Consider the following 17,473-nt stretch of genomic DNA (forward strand, 5'->3'; position numbering starts at 1 on the left):
CTGGTCTGGTTCTGGTAGCAGTTGCCTGTCCCAGTGCATCTCAGTCTCGTTCTCAACCCAAACAAACAGACAGGCCGTGTTTATTTGCCCTGATTGAGAAAACAAATTTGAAAATCCTGCTGCAGTTCTGGAGATCAAAACCTTAATGCAAAAATCAATTGGCTCTACAAAGTCTCAAGACTGCCATGTAGCAAATTGTCCCTGAAAGACAGTTGTATACAAAGCCTCTCTTATTTGCTCTTATTTTATGCACAACGAAGGTTGAAATGAGCGCTATTCTAAAACTCAGCTGAAGCGTTCATAAATAACACATGTCCTGTGTTTCTGCCATTTGAAACAGGGCCAGCACAACTTCTTTCTGACCCCATTTGACATTATGAAATTTGGCTTCAGAGGACAGGGCAGCTGGGGCCTGGTAACATTTTCATACAATAAAACAATAATTCACCTTTGAGAAAATCTCCACCTATATAGATAAAGAAAAAGGATGTGTCTAACAAAATGAACTGTGCCAACACATCTGCATAATCTTGACTTAAATTCAAGGACAGAAACGTCAGAGAAAGTGCTCGAAATAAGCAGTCCTGGCCTTGATCATGGTAAGCAAATGCTGTAATGATGTGTCAAATATGGCTCAGTGAAATACCTTACAAAATAGCCAGAAAATGCATGACAGTCTCTAAGAAATCTCACACTGTTCTGAAGTATTCTGGTGTTTTGCCAGATAATAAACTGTTTTAGTTTGCAATTTGGTGGGATAGGATAGATCTGAAATCTGAGATATGGCACAATCATTGACATCTGAGACGATCATTGAATGTCATCACAAACGGTGAGGCTGAATGACACAGGAACAATCTAGGAAAACAATCCACTCACTTCTTTGAATCCCCTAAGAAGTGAAAATGTGTTAGACCAAGGGCCAGTTTTTTCCTATCAGGTTGTAATTTACAAATCCTCATCCTTTTTTATCTAATCCTGTCTTCTAAACATACACAGACAACTTCTGTGGTCTTTACACAAAAACACATTCTCACATTGATTATTGGCTCAAGCCAGCCAGGTGTTTACAGTGGGTGCAAGCGTCCTTTTCTCTCGATTACAATAGGAGGGGGGAAAAAGACAATGGCAAAGAACAAAAGTGGATGTGGAGACAGAGAACAAAGACACGTGGTACCCAAGCCACATTCCTTTGTGCTTTCCTGGGCGGCCAACAGCATTCCTCTACCTGCCCGTCAGGCCAGGTGCATACTGTACTGAACGTCCTCTCTTATACACACATGCACACCTGTTTTAATACAATGTCAGGACATAATAGGAATGTGTTCCATGTGTCATTGCTATCCAAAAAATAAACATGTATCTCCAAAAACTCTACAGGAGAAGGCAATAATGTGTTTAACTTTTTTCTATGTTAATGTAAAGATATTAATGTAATGTAGATATATTTCATGATTTAATGTAATGTAAAGAGATTTCATTCCAAGTAATTTTGGAACTTTTCATTGGTCCAGACAGCTGCTGTGTTCAAATAAGGCAGAAGCACAAAATAACCTTTTATTATAGATAAACCTGTTTTTGTGACCATGACAATATGTAAGTGGCTATATGTAACAATAACTTAAATGTCTTACATATATGTAAGTACATTTATGTAATAATAATGTGTCCCATATGTACTATAAATATGTAAGTGCCTATATATAATAATAACACATATATCCCATTCATATTACATACGTTTGCCCAGTCATTTTTTCAGTAGATCGTTTAAAAGCATTTTACAAAGTCAGGACCGGTTTATCTATATTGTATATTTGACCTCTATATTGTAGGTTTGACCTGTTTTTTCTTGTAAGTTCCCAAAAGTCAAGACATTTTTGTTCTTAAAATGTATGAAAACAAACTCTCTCTCTTCTCTCACACACACACACACACACACACTCTCTCACACTGCAGTGAGGGAGATTCACTCATGGGGATGAGGAGAGGGAGGGAGAGGGAGGAAGAAAGGAGTGGGTGGAACATCCGGGCCTTTAGACTGGCTCATCACTGACAAAGCACAGCAAATCCACAGAAGCCTCCACACAGTATGGCTCAGTACCTGCTTCAGCTCCACACACACAAACATGTGAGCAGCACTTGGAGGGGATAAGTGACTGTGGAGTAGGGAGGAGGCGAACTGGGGGGGACTGGGGAGATGTGAGAAAGGGGAGGGCGGAGGGAGCTCATTTCAATGCTCCTCTCATGCAGAGGCAGTTGTATCTGCAGGGTTTGCCGAATGTAAAAAAGCCACAGCCGGCCCAGAACAAAAGCACCATTCAGCATGCGGAGCTGCTTCCCCTCCACACTACTCCAGTATCGTGCATGCACACACTCAGACACAGCCACGCACACATACATAGGCATACACACACACTCACACTAACACATAGTCTACTTGTACATGCTATTTGACAGGCACGGGACTATATGCTTGAAAAGCTTGAATCAGCCCCATTATTCCCAGCAGCGCGCTGGACTGTTCCTTCCCTTCACGCTTCGGCTGCCTCCCACTTCTCCCACAACCCCCACCCTCGCTCATGTCTGCATGAGGAGCACACACAAACCTCCTCGCTCCCTCCCTCTCTCCCCTTTCCCTATGGCCACCTTTCAGCACTTGACTTCCAGCCATTCCCCCTTTTTCAAAATCGACACAGAAGTGAAGGAGAGACCCTCTTTGACACCCCTCCAGCAGGCTCAGAAGTGGTACATTCCAAGGCTTGCAGAAGTTGAGAGCGCACATTGTTCATAATCTAGCTTTAGAGGGGTGACTTCATGAGTTGTAGGCTATATCCATTACCAGGGAGTTGCTTGGTCCCTCTTTTTTGCACCCGATAGGCTACATTACACCAGCCCTGAGGATCAGAGCAGGCCTGTGCCATCCTGTTTAGCGCAAGATGCTCCAACATCTGAAAACAATCAAATAATCTGGGCACAATGCTGCTCTTTAAGAAAGAACTGCTGGCTACTTCCAGAAGAATCTCGGGAGATTAGGGGGGTTTGCACAGCTGAGCTTGTGGAAGGGGAATAACATATTGTCTCTGGATCTTTAGAGTGTGCGTGGGTTGTTATTTTTTTTTTTTTCAAATGGAAAACAAATTCAAACAGGAAGTCTAAAAAATATTGTGAAATCACCCAAAGACTGTATATTTAAGGAATCACGTGTATTTTCCTTCCAGTGTAGTTGAGGTCAATTTCATTTCCTCTGCACTTTTAATATCCTCTTAGAGTTCAGCGCACAAGCTCCCCACCCTTTCCATTTTCTCCATGAATTATTCAAATGGGAGTTACCAACTTTTAATCCCCAAATCAAATAAATGTTGTATTAACCCAAACACAGTTCACATCTGCAAACGATAAGTGCGTTAAAGCACGCTCTCATGATCACTAATCCCTTTCATTCACTGGAATTATGGGTGACTCCACATGGACACACCCATACTATGCATCAGTGATTCCCTCCACAGTGACAACATACTCCCTTCAAATAGCCTTACGATTGCAGACATGAGGGTCAGATAAGAGCACACAGTCACATATATCTGTATGTCTAAAGCGCTTGATATGATGCAGAGTTTTTAGCCACTATCAAAATGCTAAGAAATATCCTATTAAGAGCCCCATCATAGACATATGCATCTACATAACTCTACATACATACCAAAGGCCACACCCCCTCTTTCCAGACTTCAACACCTTTCTAGCCAACCTGCAATTAGCATACCTGACAGGCAGCATTCTTCACAAACCAGACCCACACTAACAGCAAGTATGCACTATTGTGATCAGGTGAATGAGCTATAAATGCTACACCTCTGATGAATGGGACTAGCCTGTGGGCTCACTCTTCTCCATACTTGACAAGAATAGCTGATTGGCCTTCTTCCTGTTGTTAAATAAGACCTGTAATGTCCAAAGGGAAATAAATGTATACCCAAGACTGTGAATGGCCTACATTTCTTACTTAAAGATTTAGACTGGGTGGAACTTTTGGAAGTGGAAAGTATATGTGCGACACTGGAAAAATTCTGAGCTTAACTCACCAAGGGCACATATTGTCAGAGCTGTGTGCTCAATGTTCTGAGGAATGGTGGAAGAATGGCCAGTGAAAAAGAACAACTTGTACAGATAATTTGTGTAGGAAAATGTCATTAGAAAAACTGAGCAGGATGACAAGATGTTTTTTTACGTACCACAGTGGAAGAGATGAACAATATAAGGCGTTTGTCGGACAAGTACACTGCCGTAATAATAACTATCAAAAGCAGCACCACCTTTAACACTGATGGGCTTTGTCTTAGAGACATTGTTAAGAAGTTTTATTTAATAGCTTCATTACATGAAGTCCACCTAACATGAATAAACAACACTTGATCTTTCACTTTACTTTATTGTCATTCTACTCAAATACAGAACACAACACAATTAAGAATTCGAGTCAATACTATACAGAGGTGTCTTCATTCAATGCATTTTTAATACAGCAAAAACAAGGAGTGACTGAAAATATAATATGCAATTTTATTATAATTTTTATATTATAATTATAATTTTTCAATTTTCAGTTTATTAGAGCATCGAAAGTACAAAATTTTAAAGCTGTCCTCTATAGTGTCCCAAATTAACATGTAGCCACAAGCTAATATGTTAGCCCCCAAGTTAACATACTAGCAACAAGTTAACATGCTAGTCTCATACAACAAAACAATATGATTTTATGCAATACATTCCAGTACAAGAAGTACACTGTATTGTTACATCCCTAAGGCTAACTGGACAAAATACACTTTCTCCTTTGCCATGGTGTGACAAATAAACTATCACTGCAGAGCTATAAAATATTAATCAACAAAAGCCACTGGTAAAATGCTGATGCCAAAATGCGCTGCATTTCCGTGTTCTGCAAGCAGACATATATTTTGCTGGATGCACCGAAATGGAAATTCTGGGCCAATGCCAACATCTTATATTTTTCCTGAACATATCTGCTGATGCTGATAGTCATGCAGATACATAAACATTTATAAAATGTAGAAACTGGGACTAGGGCCAACTGGATGAACATTACAGAGAAAAAACATGTCTCTGAACAGGATCACAGATGCTATTCACTAAAATGAATAAAATGCAGATATTTTAGCGCAGCTGCAAAGCTTTGCCTAAACACTGCCTAAAATATCAGTTTGAAATATTGGTCAAATCTGGAGAATGCTGATATATTTAAGCAAATATCAGTGTGTTGTGAATGGATGTGTATAGAACCTTTTTGAAAATGGTACTACATAGCACCAAAAAGAGTTCTGCCATTGTTATGATGTCAAGCTTGTAACAATAGGAGAACCTTTTTTGGCGCTATATAGAACCATTTTCAAAAAGTTTCTATGTACAGCCATATACAACACATTTTCCATCAATCTGAAGAACGATTTCACCATGCAAAGAATACTTTGAGCATGCAAATGGATCTTTGAGTGCTCATGGTTCTATATAGAACTATTGTCTTCACTAAAGAACCCTTAAAGAACCATATTTTTAACAGTGTACAATATAAGATTCAAGCTAGTGTGTTCAGAGGTGGAAAAGTACATAGAAACGCTATTTTAATGGGTATGGTGTCAAAATCTTACTCATTTACAATTGGACCTGTGGAACCAAAAATATACTTGAGTGAAAGTAAAAAGTATCAACATTTAAACATACTTAAGTACATAGAACTAAAAATTAATGTTCTAACAAATAAGTTGAACGTTTTTTTTGGTGGAGTGTGATGTAGGTGCGGTGACTAATCAGCGGTACTAGTCCGCACACCATAACACGGCTGATTGGCAAGAGAAAAAGAGAAAAATCTCTTGGCCTTTGAGATTTGTAATGAGCACTCTGAAGGTCATAAAATAAAGAAAATGTAAAGAAAAAAAAGTTCTTTAATTGAGTAAAAGTATAATTATTTAAATTCAATAGCACTCAAGTAAAGTACTTAATTATAGAAATAAAGTACCATTACGCAAGAATTTTCCACACTGCTAGTCTTAAAGAACAAAGAGTCTCCTAACAGCAACACCTCTGCTGGACGTCTGAGAGACTTCTGTGAGCTAAACATCCTGTTGACCTTCTGTTTGGTATATTTTGCTTGTGATCAACACAGGAAATGCATGAACATCCATATTTGTGGGATGAGAAAGCAGACTGACTTCCTGAACTCTGAATACTCAAAAGGATAGAGGCATGCTGTTTAGAAATTTCAAAGATGCTCATTGTCTTTCTGTTAAGGGGAAACAAGAGCTACTTTATATGAGATTTGTATCTCATGATGGGAAATTGAATTCTGAAAAAAGGATTCTCTTTATTATAAAGTAGTAACTGTTTATACATTTAGGTTGTAACCTATAGTTGTATGTAAACATTTGAACACCCCTGGTCAAAGGACATGTTTTGTTGATTTTCTAAGTGAAAATAAGCGAACACATTCTTTACAAGTAGCAACTCATCAAACACTTAACATATTAAAAAAATATAACATAAAATATATAACGTTTAAACTTTCGCATAGGCTACATTTTATGTTTTTTTAATATGCTAAACTCAGCAAAAACAGTAATTGCGCATTAAAATGCACAGAGGTTTGTTCTCTGCAGAGGATGTGTTCACTTATTCTCACTTAGGAAATCAACAAAACATGTAATTTGACCAGTGGTGCCCACACTTTTGCATACATCTTTACATTAGTTAGGCTATAAGTTTAGAGTCAGTTTTACAGGCCGAGATTAAGTCTAGTCCAGGACTACACAGCATTCTTACTGGAGATCCTACTTTAAATGAAAATTGTAACCCAGCATTAGGCCTAATCTCTGTCTGGGAAACCCTTAAAACACTAAAAGACACAGAATTATATTTTTCTCTATAGTGTGGACAGCAAAACGGCTGTGTTCAATGATTTTAGTATGTCTGTAAATATGAGTTAGTTTTGTCTAACATACACAAATTAAGACTTGTAGCCTTAATCGTACCCTACCTAAGCCAGAGGGACACAGAGAAACTTCTCATATAACATACTGTCACTATGACAACCAAGCAGAATCATTTAGCTTGATCTCTTACATTCCTCACAGAACCAACATCCAAAAAACTTACACAATTTGCTTTTGCCTGTCTTGCATTGTATAGGCTAGATGTCACAGTTGCAAAGAGTCACAGTATCAATGGCCCACATGACTGTATGAACTTCAGCATTCAAACCTGTTATCTATCACTCTGAAGCATTTAGCTAGAGAACTGCTAAACGAGGACATTTACGCCCAACCAGAGAAGCAATAATAACATAAACATATTTTTATTTCACAATGAACGTTATATTTCATTGGTGTGATCTAATTAAATAAAAGGTGTGCACAACACTTACAAAGAGAAACACTATTCAACATGTAGCAGGGACAGACCCTGGCCTTGCATGGCCCCTGAGCGTAAGAGTCTTTGGAGGCCCCCACATTTCAACAGTAAAATAAGGGGAAAAAAAGAAATTACAACAGTATTTTACATCCATATGCAGTTTTAGCAACAATGATTTTTTTATTATTTTTTCTAAAAATAGCCTTATTCATGTGTGATATCTTCATAACAGCATTTTGTGCAAGATTTGAAGAGGTTTGTGTAAGAATCACGACTTCGTCTATTTTTCTTTCAAGCCAAACTAAGTCATGGAAGGGTGAAAGCAACTGTCTAAATAATCCCATTTTTGTGGCAACACCAAAAGCATTTGGACCACCTCCATCCTTGTGGTCTAAGACAGTCAGAGGCTCCTGCACTGACCCCACTGGCCTGGTCAGTAATCCATCCCTGAAATGTAACATCTTTTAGTAGAACGAGCAGATGCAGATTTATTGATCCACTGTCAATCAATGCAACTTTACATATAGGTATATTTAGATTCCATTAGAGGGGGCTTAAACTACTCAAACATTCTATTAGTCCACAGGAAGAAATACACAGCTAATAACATGACATAATATGTAAGTGTGGGCTATTTCAGGCTAGATTTGTTACATACTTACCTATCAATACCAACATGCCATCTGTGGTTCAAATGGATTGCTTCATTTCTTGGGAAAACTGCATTCACATTTCTCTTATTAATCCGGCATTGTGGTTCCACTTCCGTTTCGTAAAACAAAGCACATAAATTAAGGCTGACTGAGTTAAATGGTTCCCTGTTCCCTATACAGTGCACATATGCCACGAAAAATGGCTTCTACACCTAAATAGTGTAATATATATCTAATACGAAGCCATTCGGGATCCAGCCCAACACTTAGATATTAACACGAAATTATTGTCTCTTGCTACACGCTACTCCTCTCACGCTGGTTTATCGTTTATGAAAGGTTTAGATAATGGTGAAATGGTAACCACTGGATCACTGGAAACAAAAAGCATAAGTAAGTGGTGGCATATTACCCTGGCTGCCTGCTCGATGGAAGGCAGCGGGTCCATCACCGTATAGCTTCTTCCCTCTCTCGCTTTCAGCTCTGCGTGCATGGACAAACTTCTTTTGGGAACTGGTGGGAACTATATGAAACAACTTTGAGGAAAATCTTTACTTATCGTACTTGAAACTAACAAGTATGACGGCAGAGGTGTCTAAGAAACGTGTTTAGGTATGTTTAGCAATAAATAATGTCAGTCAATTAAAAAATATAAGTTTACTGTTCCGTTAATGATGTTTTATTCGGGCTTCGTCGCGGAAGGATTTCAGCGGAGAAGTCAGGCCAAACGCTTCCGCCCAGTTTTCCGATGTGTGTGTGTGCATTGCCTGTGTTGAAAATGGAGTTCGTGTAGCACAGATCCTCTGAACTTCCCGAGGAGGAGACTCTGTTAATCTATTCTTTTACATCTATTCTTTGCATACTCAGTTAAAAAAAAAAAACATATCGTTTTTTGTCCGTTCTTTTGACTCCGTCCACGATACAAATTTCTATATACAGGAGGAAGGAGCGGTGTTTTGCTATTTTCAAGTGTTGGCTGAAACTTCAAGTTGCCGAGGGGAGTAGCTCGTTTCGCTAGCTAGCCGGGTCACAAACTGAGCCAGATCCTGTGTTTTTTCGTCCATTCTAAAGATTGAGACTACTGGAATTTGTTTGTCTTCGCAGAAGAGGATGATGAGGAGGATAGTCGCTCTTTTCCGAATGGATTTCACTCATTGGGAAGACAGAGATCAGTGGCTGCGGTCGCCCTTCTTATTCTGAACTCGCCTTGTGGGAGACTGGAAGAAGCATGCACCTCCGCAACCTTACACAGTTGGTTTGTGAATAAAAACTGTCCTTTTTTGATGCGAACGAAAAGAAAATGGTGATTTTTGCGGTTCGTTTCCCCGCCTTGACTGCGTCGTCGATGCTGTTTCCAGGATTTGGATCCCCGTGAGAAAAAAATGAGCGAAGAATCGGCAAATCCAAACAACGAGTGAGTAACTCTGCACAGTTCCTTTAGCTGTTTTAGCTGCTGTTGGACCTTAGAGATCTGAGTCCGAGACCCTAATGAATGTCAGGGTTCACCATCTACGGTTTTATGTGGACTTTGTTGTATTAGTTGCAGGATATTTGCAAGACGAGACCACGTTTCTTCTGAGACAGTGTGGTTAGTTAGGTGAGGTGATGTATTAATGATGGTTACTGGTTAGGTATAAACTTCAGTAGTGTATTTTTTTGCCCAGCAATTTTTTTTAGCATTCTGACATGTAATAGATTTGAAATGGAAACTGCTTCATTTTAAGTATTATAGAACCATTCAGTATACATTATACATTAAAGGTGAGCTACATTTGTATGGTCTTATTACTCCTCTGTTTTCTTTCCAGTGTCGTTTAGGCTCTGTTCAGGCGAATTTAGGCATAAACACAATGAGTGAGTTCCCTCTGAGTGTTCGTGGGCAATAAGAGAAGATTTACTACATTAGCAGTGCAAGTTAGCTGGTACTAGTGAGAATGTAATGGACCGTGTGGTGCATTTTCAGCGAAGCATTGCGTTGGAAAGCTTGTGGGAAAAAAAAACAACAAAAAATGGTTATAGAAGTGTCCTTCTGCTCCAGCTACATGGACCAAGAAGCCCACCTTTTTGTGCTATTCGTACGAAATGTAACGCGATTTCATCATGTAAAACCTTCAGCCATGATCGCTTTAACGAGTGCCAAGAGGTTTATTTCGATAAATATAAATATTTTTATTAAGTCTGTTCTGCGATACGAGGCATTTCGTTCCGTTTGCGGGTTTATTACCGCAATGTCAGGCTCAGAGAAGCTGCGGACGCCATATTTTTTCTCAATCACTCTCATTTGCATATCACAATCCTCATTCATAAAAATGCCAAAATGTCCGTTGTTAACCCACGAATTAGCCCTAATTTGAAGTATAAAGCCTCATGTTTGCTGTATAATATAAAGAAAGCTGCTTATATGTACAATTTGGCGCTATTTTCTTGCTCTGTGTCCGTGTTTTTTTTAAATGGGCTGATCGCTTGCGTGCGCTTGTTGACAGTCACTGAGAAAAGCTTCGGCCACGTGACCGCCTCCATTCATAAAGTACCTGGCTGCTCATTCACACTGAGCTGCACTGTACAATGTGTCTCCAAACCGAGCTCAGGGGTCACACAAAATCCTTCGATCTAGCATTCTTCTCCAGCTGCAGATAGTAATATTTAACGTCTCTCAAATGTATAGAGCTTTTTTGTGTTTCTACCCAGCTTTAAATGGCTGCACTACACGACGACGTTCACTCTACAGATGTTTTTGTGACTCACGCCAGTAAAACGCCCATGTTCTCTCTCCATTTTTCTCATGTATTAGATCCATTGATATAATGTAGGAACTCTGTGCCCTTGAACTGGTCATGTGCCTCTATAAATATCATGCAAATTCCATTTGTCCTTTTCACACTGAAAAGTATAGGCTGATTGGTGACAATGGAACAAATATGTTGTTATTTGACTGATTTTAGAAGACATTTTAGTTCATTCATGGTTGAGGCAGTGCTGCTTAGCAGTCTTTTTGCGCAATGCTTAGGATCAGCAAATGCTGCTGGTGTGGTGAAGGAGGGGGGGGAGACAGACAGCCCAAGAAGCAAGATGACACCATCGTTTAGCAAATTTTCTCCTCTTTCACAAACAAAAACGTCACTTTTTTCTGTTTGGGTGATATTTGAGTCACTGAGAAGTGGAAGATTATAGATGTGCGTGTTTCCTATTTGTAACAACATGTTATCTTACCTGTGACGCAGTGTTGTTTCGCATTCTCCCAAAATGTATACATGCAGTATCATTTACAAAAGCCTACAGTTCTACCTTTTTGCTTTCATTCTAATAGTACAAGCCATGCATAGATTTGTTTGGTAACCACTGGTAATTGTTGCACTGATAAAGTCCATCCTGTGAGATTTTTTTTTTTATTGTGTATTTTTAAATGCAACAAACTGAAATCACATGATTGTATCTGCACAAAAAGATCCATTCTTTACTCTGCTCATGGAGGCAGTATTGATTTTAATATGATTTTGACATAGCATTGTTTATCACAGCTTTTGGTGAACTGTTTTGAAGCCAAAATCAGCGATCAAGGTGTACAGGTGCTGACCTGCATATGCCAGATTATAAAGCATTTAAAATGGATTATGTGGGATTACATGAATTTATTATTATTTTTAAACCTAAAGCTCACATTGTGTGGACTAAATGATCAATGAAACACGCCAGTACTTTTTTAGTACTTTCTGTTGGCCGAAAAACACGCACGCACATACATACATGCATGCATGCATACATACATTTATATTGAAAGAATTTTTGACCATTTAAATCACCTGAATCAAATAGAGTGCTGCATTGAACATGAAAGGGAACTGGATATTTAGGGCACTGACTTACACATAATACTTACATAATGACATATTCATATATACCTATTATTTGGCAACCTCCCTTTGATTATTTAATTTTATTTGTATTTATTCAGTTGATTGTTTAACAATTGAGGCTTATTGAAGCAATTGGCTGTTAAAAACTAATGCTGGTGTATAATGCTAGAACCAGCATAATGGTACAAATCCATGATGAACTATAGAAGATTTAATCATAGCAATAATTCCATACCATGACATCAAAATAGTTCAATAATAAAGTTAAATAGTAAAGTTATAATAAAGTTAAATAACATGTTTAAAATATTTGACTATTCCAATATTTGGTCTATTTTTTTGTAATAAAAAACTGTATTACTTCTGTGCATCTAGAACATCTGTATCATCTTGTAATGTAAGGTGGCTAATCTGCAACCATTAGATCTATTTAAAGCTTTGCCTCTAGTACATCAGAAAAATGCCTGTTTTCTGTTTAGTTTTGCTTTCTGTATGTATGATGTTTGACACGCGGAGAACAATGACCTCTAATAAGCACTGCTGGCTCCGCAGACCAAAATAAAGACTAGGCTAATCTGAAAGTAGTGAACCAAGAGCCACAAAATAACAGGAAATACATGGGTCATGTATATGTGGTAGAACTTACTGCTCATATCAAAAAACATATCATTATCACCTGCTAGCCACAGATAGAGGCCCATTGGTTTAATACATTGGTATAGCACTGTTAACTCCAAAAAAATTAAGATGTCATGTCTGGAACAACCAAAATTATTACAAACGAGTATTGCCAGTGAATAATGGAAACTTTACAGTTCTCATAGATGATCTCGCTCTTCATTAGTGTCAGCTCTAGATAACGGTTTTAGGCACAACAGTTTATTCAGGAAAGTAGTAGTGATGCAGTGTGAACAAAACCTGTTAGTCAACCACAAGCACTAATAAAATTTGCAAAAGAGAGGCAAAATCAAGTCCCCACCCTTTACAAATACCAATTAGAATCTGTGTTTATAAAAGCTTGCTTATAGAAGCTTAATGAAGATCATAATTGCAACTGTTATTATTGCAAGCATATAGATGTTTATGACCACTCACTAGTGCTGAGGGGTATATTCTCTGTGTCAGTGCACTGTAGTAACGATATACTATGATATCGCTTTGTTTGAGTTTTTGCAATATTTTTAGTGATGTATTTGTTAATTAAATTAAATAGTAGCTTGCCTTTCTGGAAATGTGCTTTTCTTATTTATTTGTTTATCCTTTGTAGCTGTAAGAGAAGCAGGACGGTACAATACAGTCTGGTCAAAAAAAAAAACATCAGGTGTGTATTCTTTTAACATCGAGTAGCAGAGGAAGCAGGGGTCATTTATTTTATTAACACTAACCTAAGTATCCTCTGATAGTGATATATTCAGAACATATTGTGAGGATTATGTCGCACAGCACTACCACTCACTCTTTTTTTCAGTGTTTTTTTTTATTATTATTATTTTGTTTTTTAGTTTTCATATTTTTAATGTCTCAATATATAAGTGTTTATAAAACTTGCAGATATCTTTTAGTAAGGGTTTTGCAAATGTACCTGCCTATAGTCAGTCTGATGCATATTGCATGCTAAGCAGTTGTTGGCATAGTCCCCATTTCTAGCCTTGCAGTCTTGAGGCCCCATGGTGCATGTTCCTGTCAGGGTCTGCAAGGGCCCCCATTTCTGTTTCTGTGTTCTGTTCTGTGATGTATACATTCAGCTCCTTTGTCGCTAATCTACATGTCCGTGTCTACAGTGTACCAATTCTATTCTTTTAAACTCATGCATCCTCAAACACCTGCACACCTATTTTCTACATTTTCTCCCTTACAGTGCTGTTCTGAAGGTAGACTTTAGCAGTGAGACAGGGCCATTAACTTCGCTCCAACCTCATGTTCAGTTTCCATTGTCATTCATAGGGATACATATGGAATTCCAGATTACACCAGCTGAGTGCTTTAGTTTTTTATCATTGTGCTGAGAAACACACTTTTGTTAATGAAACTAGCTGTCCAGTTTGGCAGATGGTACCCTGCACACCAGAAGAACAGTGAGCATGTCAGACTGAGGTATAGATTGCAGGAAATTTGTGAAGTTTATAGAATTCCATCCTTGAAATATATTTAAATATACTAAAAATGCTAAGATTGTAAAAAGATTTTTAAATATGCCAGGGAGATATGGGAAAAGTAGTTATACTTAAGGCATAGCAAGGTAGGCCTGTGGCGATCATAAAAATTTAGATGACGATTAATTGCCATATAAATAATTCCGATTACCAATTTAGTTATGTTTCTTACTTCATTACAGTATAAACCTACATCTCTACATCTCTTAAATCTCTTACAGCATATACCTAAAGTTACCAAATTGGCTGATCTTGCTTTCTAGCTATTTCTAACTGATGACAGAAAAAGCTCATGCTTAAACAAATACTGCTGCCCTTTAAACGTGCAGTAGCACCAAGTCAGTAAGATCCATGACGTGTCTCAATAAATGCATTTCCTGTTGTTGTTGTTGTTTACATGCATTTTCCTCAACCCTACTTATTAAAAAAGCACCCTGTTCACACTTTATTTGTTGCAACATAAACATGATTGTGAAAGATAAGTGTAGAAAAGAATTTTTATCAGCTGTTAGCTCATATAATTTAGATCGGCCAATTGTATAATAATTGTGAGAGAGACTCTTTGCGAGGATGCCTTTAACATTTTATTTTGTAAGCTGTATATTTTGCCATGTAAGGAAAGATCAGCAGTTTTTCTCAGTACCAAAAATGAGAAGAACAGACTGGAAAGAAACTTAAATGCCAAATTACCTTGCAAGACCAAACCCATGAGAACATGAACAGAGAACATGCCTATAATGTTGGATTTACATTATGGCGGAGTAAAGCGATTTTCGTGTTCTCTTCCATGGATTTCTGTGGAGACAGGGGGGAGTTGTTTGTGTGTGTGCGTGGAGAGCAGGGGGGTTGTGGGAGCAGCTGCAGAGCAAAACAGATGAAGAAAGCGCTAAAAAGATTCTCAACGTTATGCAAATCATATTCAGACTCCACTCTAAAGTCAGTGATAAGATGAAGGAGTTGGTTTATATATATATATATATTTTAATAGAAACGTCCAAGTTTTTCTCACCTACATCTAATTGCACTAAACTAGCCTAGAACTCTAATTACACTTACTCTGGACAGTTAAACTTGAATAATAGTGATGCGAGTTAAGCAGATTGCTTCACTATAACATAAGGAGGGTGACTTTAAGGTGTTGTTGCTTGCTTTCTGATAAGTCACAACAGACTTTCATATTAGGTACTGCTTGTCCTGCCAAATGAGTAAAGACTGAATAACTGTACTGTGTTTCTTGAATGTTATTAACCAAGTAAATTTAACTGTTCAGGATTTGCATTCTTAAATATTGGAATTATTCTTGGGTGGTAGAAGATGACATCAAGTGTGTCCACCAGAATGTAAGAGAACACACGCACTGCTGATTGAGAAATTCCCCAGGTTAAGCACCTAGCAGAGTAAAGGTTGTTTGTGTCCAATGGTGGGAATAATAACGATGCAGATGCTGAAATTCAGTAATCTGTAACCTTCCAATTCCCAATAAATGGGCAATGTATTTTGCCAACATTCTCCTCTCTTGATGTAAACTGCTTAGTCCCAATCATTAGTAGTGTGTTCATTTGCAGGGTCCTCGTCTGATGTAATGTGTCTGGCCCACACAGGTTCAACAAAACTGTGTTTCCCAACAGTCTTCACTCTATCCAAGTCAAAGAAAACTAACAAATGAGCAAAAGCTCAACTAGCAAGCGCAGCTAAGCTAGTGAAAACATCAGTTCCTTTGGTTAACCCAGTGACACCAGTATTCCCTGAATAACACCTTACCTGCTTTAAGATGTCCCCGTATTAAAGCTGGATAATGTTTTTAGTGAGTCATGAACACAGCAGGGATGAGCTAAATCAAGACCTGCATATGTAGAACCTGCTACAATGTTTTGTGTAGTTCTGCTTCAGTGGTGTAGCAGGTTGGGAGATGTGGACTGAGGGCTGTCAATCACGCTGCTCATATTATGACCAGGCCCATTTCTCAGAAAGGTCTGATAAGTGATTTGTAAGCCATGTTTTATTATGTTTCTGTCTTGTTTTTTCATTCAAACTCTTCTGAATGTTTAATGTAGCACTCAGTTTTAGTATCATACAAATATTTTACACTGTGTTGCCCACTGTTTCAGCTCTAAATCTCATGAAAAAGCACAAGTCTGTGGTTGATCATTTTCTACGTTAATCGTTCCAAGGGCTAATTAGTTCGGCTGAGCTATTAACTGTTCAGTGTGTTGTAACAAATGTGTATTTGTTGAATTCACGCTTTCATGTTTAACATGTACTACTAGCACATTTGTCGTATCATATGACTGTAGATGAGAGGGTAAGGTGTGACCTTGCATACAAGTTTTTTTTTTCCTGATAGCACTTCTCAAACATACAGAGCTCGATTTACTTTCACACTAAAGTTTAATTTGGCAGCATGTGTACTTCCTGTATCAGTGGTTTTGACAAGTCTGTGGGCTGAATGAACTGAGATGTTTCTCATCTCCACATGTCCACATGTGCTCAGTGCTTCACTTTGGTTTGACCAGTGATATTGCACTTGAGTTTAAAAGTATATAGGACTCTTGTGTGATACACTGGTTAAACGAGAGCTGTCTGTATGAGTTCATGGTGTAAAATGGTCGGCTGCTGCCTCTTGTGGAGTGGCATGCAGCTTCAACAGGCTGTGTAAATGGTTAGTACTCTCCTCAAAGTGTGTTGAGATGCTCAGCAATGCTTCATGACTTTAGTGAATGCTAAAATTATAGCAGCAGACCTCACATACCCTAAAGCAAGCATGTGCATCATTTCCTCTTTCAGATTTGTGGTACTATAGGGCAGTATGGGGAGAGACTAACAAGAATTGACATTGTAGAAGGGTATGAAAACAAACAAAATGAAAGCAAATGCGGTTTAAAAATGTTTTAGTTTGTCAGTTCGGTTCCTGGATAGGGTTTAAGCCAGTCCTGGACTGTGCAGTGTTCTGAGTGGAGATTCTCCATTGGAAGGAAAATATAATCCAGGAGTCGGCTTAATCCCTGTCTGTGAAAATTTAGACTTGGTCCTAAAATAATCAATGGTATTAGTGTTACTATTATTTTCATTATTATTATTATTATTATTATCATCAGTAGTAGTAGTAGTTGTTGTTGTGAATAAACATTTTTAAATCTTCTTGCCAAACCTGGTAAAAAAGAAGTTGTGCGAGTGTGCTGTCTGTTCCCATAGTCAAACTTACATACTGTGTAAGTTCCCTCATGTCATTCTCATTTCCTTTTAGTGATTCAGGAACAGAGCAAAAAGTATGAAGGTCACATGCCTGTAATATCATTTCTTAAAAGTATGTAGCTAAGCTCTTATATTCATTTAATTAGATTCATTCTAGCTTTAGCCTTACACTGTTTTCCCAGCTTGCTAGACTTTT

At 38.1% G+C, this 17,473-nt stretch overlaps 1 protein-coding gene and 1 long non-coding RNA gene across 2 annotated transcripts in view; one reads left to right on the forward strand and one right to left on the reverse strand.

Annotated features, from left to right (window-relative positions):
- Nucleotides 1-5,903: 5,903 nt before the first annotated feature.
- LOC118823437 lies at nucleotides 5,904-8,598 on the reverse strand. Its single transcript, XR_005008528.1, has 3 exons — nucleotides 8,491-8,598; nucleotides 8,088-8,187; nucleotides 5,904-7,872 (listed from the first exon to the last, which is right to left on the reverse strand). It is a non-coding gene; the product is annotated as an uncharacterized LOC118823437 (long non-coding RNA).
- Nucleotides 8,599-8,986: 388 nt separating this feature from the next.
- The window catches only part of spred1 (sprouty related EVH1 domain containing 1), a 34,953-nt gene continuing 26,466 nt past the window's right edge, over nucleotides 8,987-17,473 (forward strand). The window contains exon 1 of the mRNA XM_036593045.1: nucleotides 8,987-9,492. Coding sequence (XP_036448938.1) covers nucleotides 9,461-9,492 — 32 coding nt within the window. The 5' untranslated portion in view covers nucleotides 8,987-9,460. The remainder of the gene's footprint in view (nucleotides 9,493-17,473) is intronic.

The sequence above is a fragment of the Colossoma macropomum genome, unplaced genomic scaffold (assembly GCF_904425465.1).
Source record: "Colossoma macropomum unplaced genomic scaffold, Colossoma_macropomum, whole genome shotgun sequence".
Lineage (NCBI taxonomy): Eukaryota > Metazoa > Chordata > Actinopteri > Characiformes > Serrasalmidae > Colossoma > Colossoma macropomum.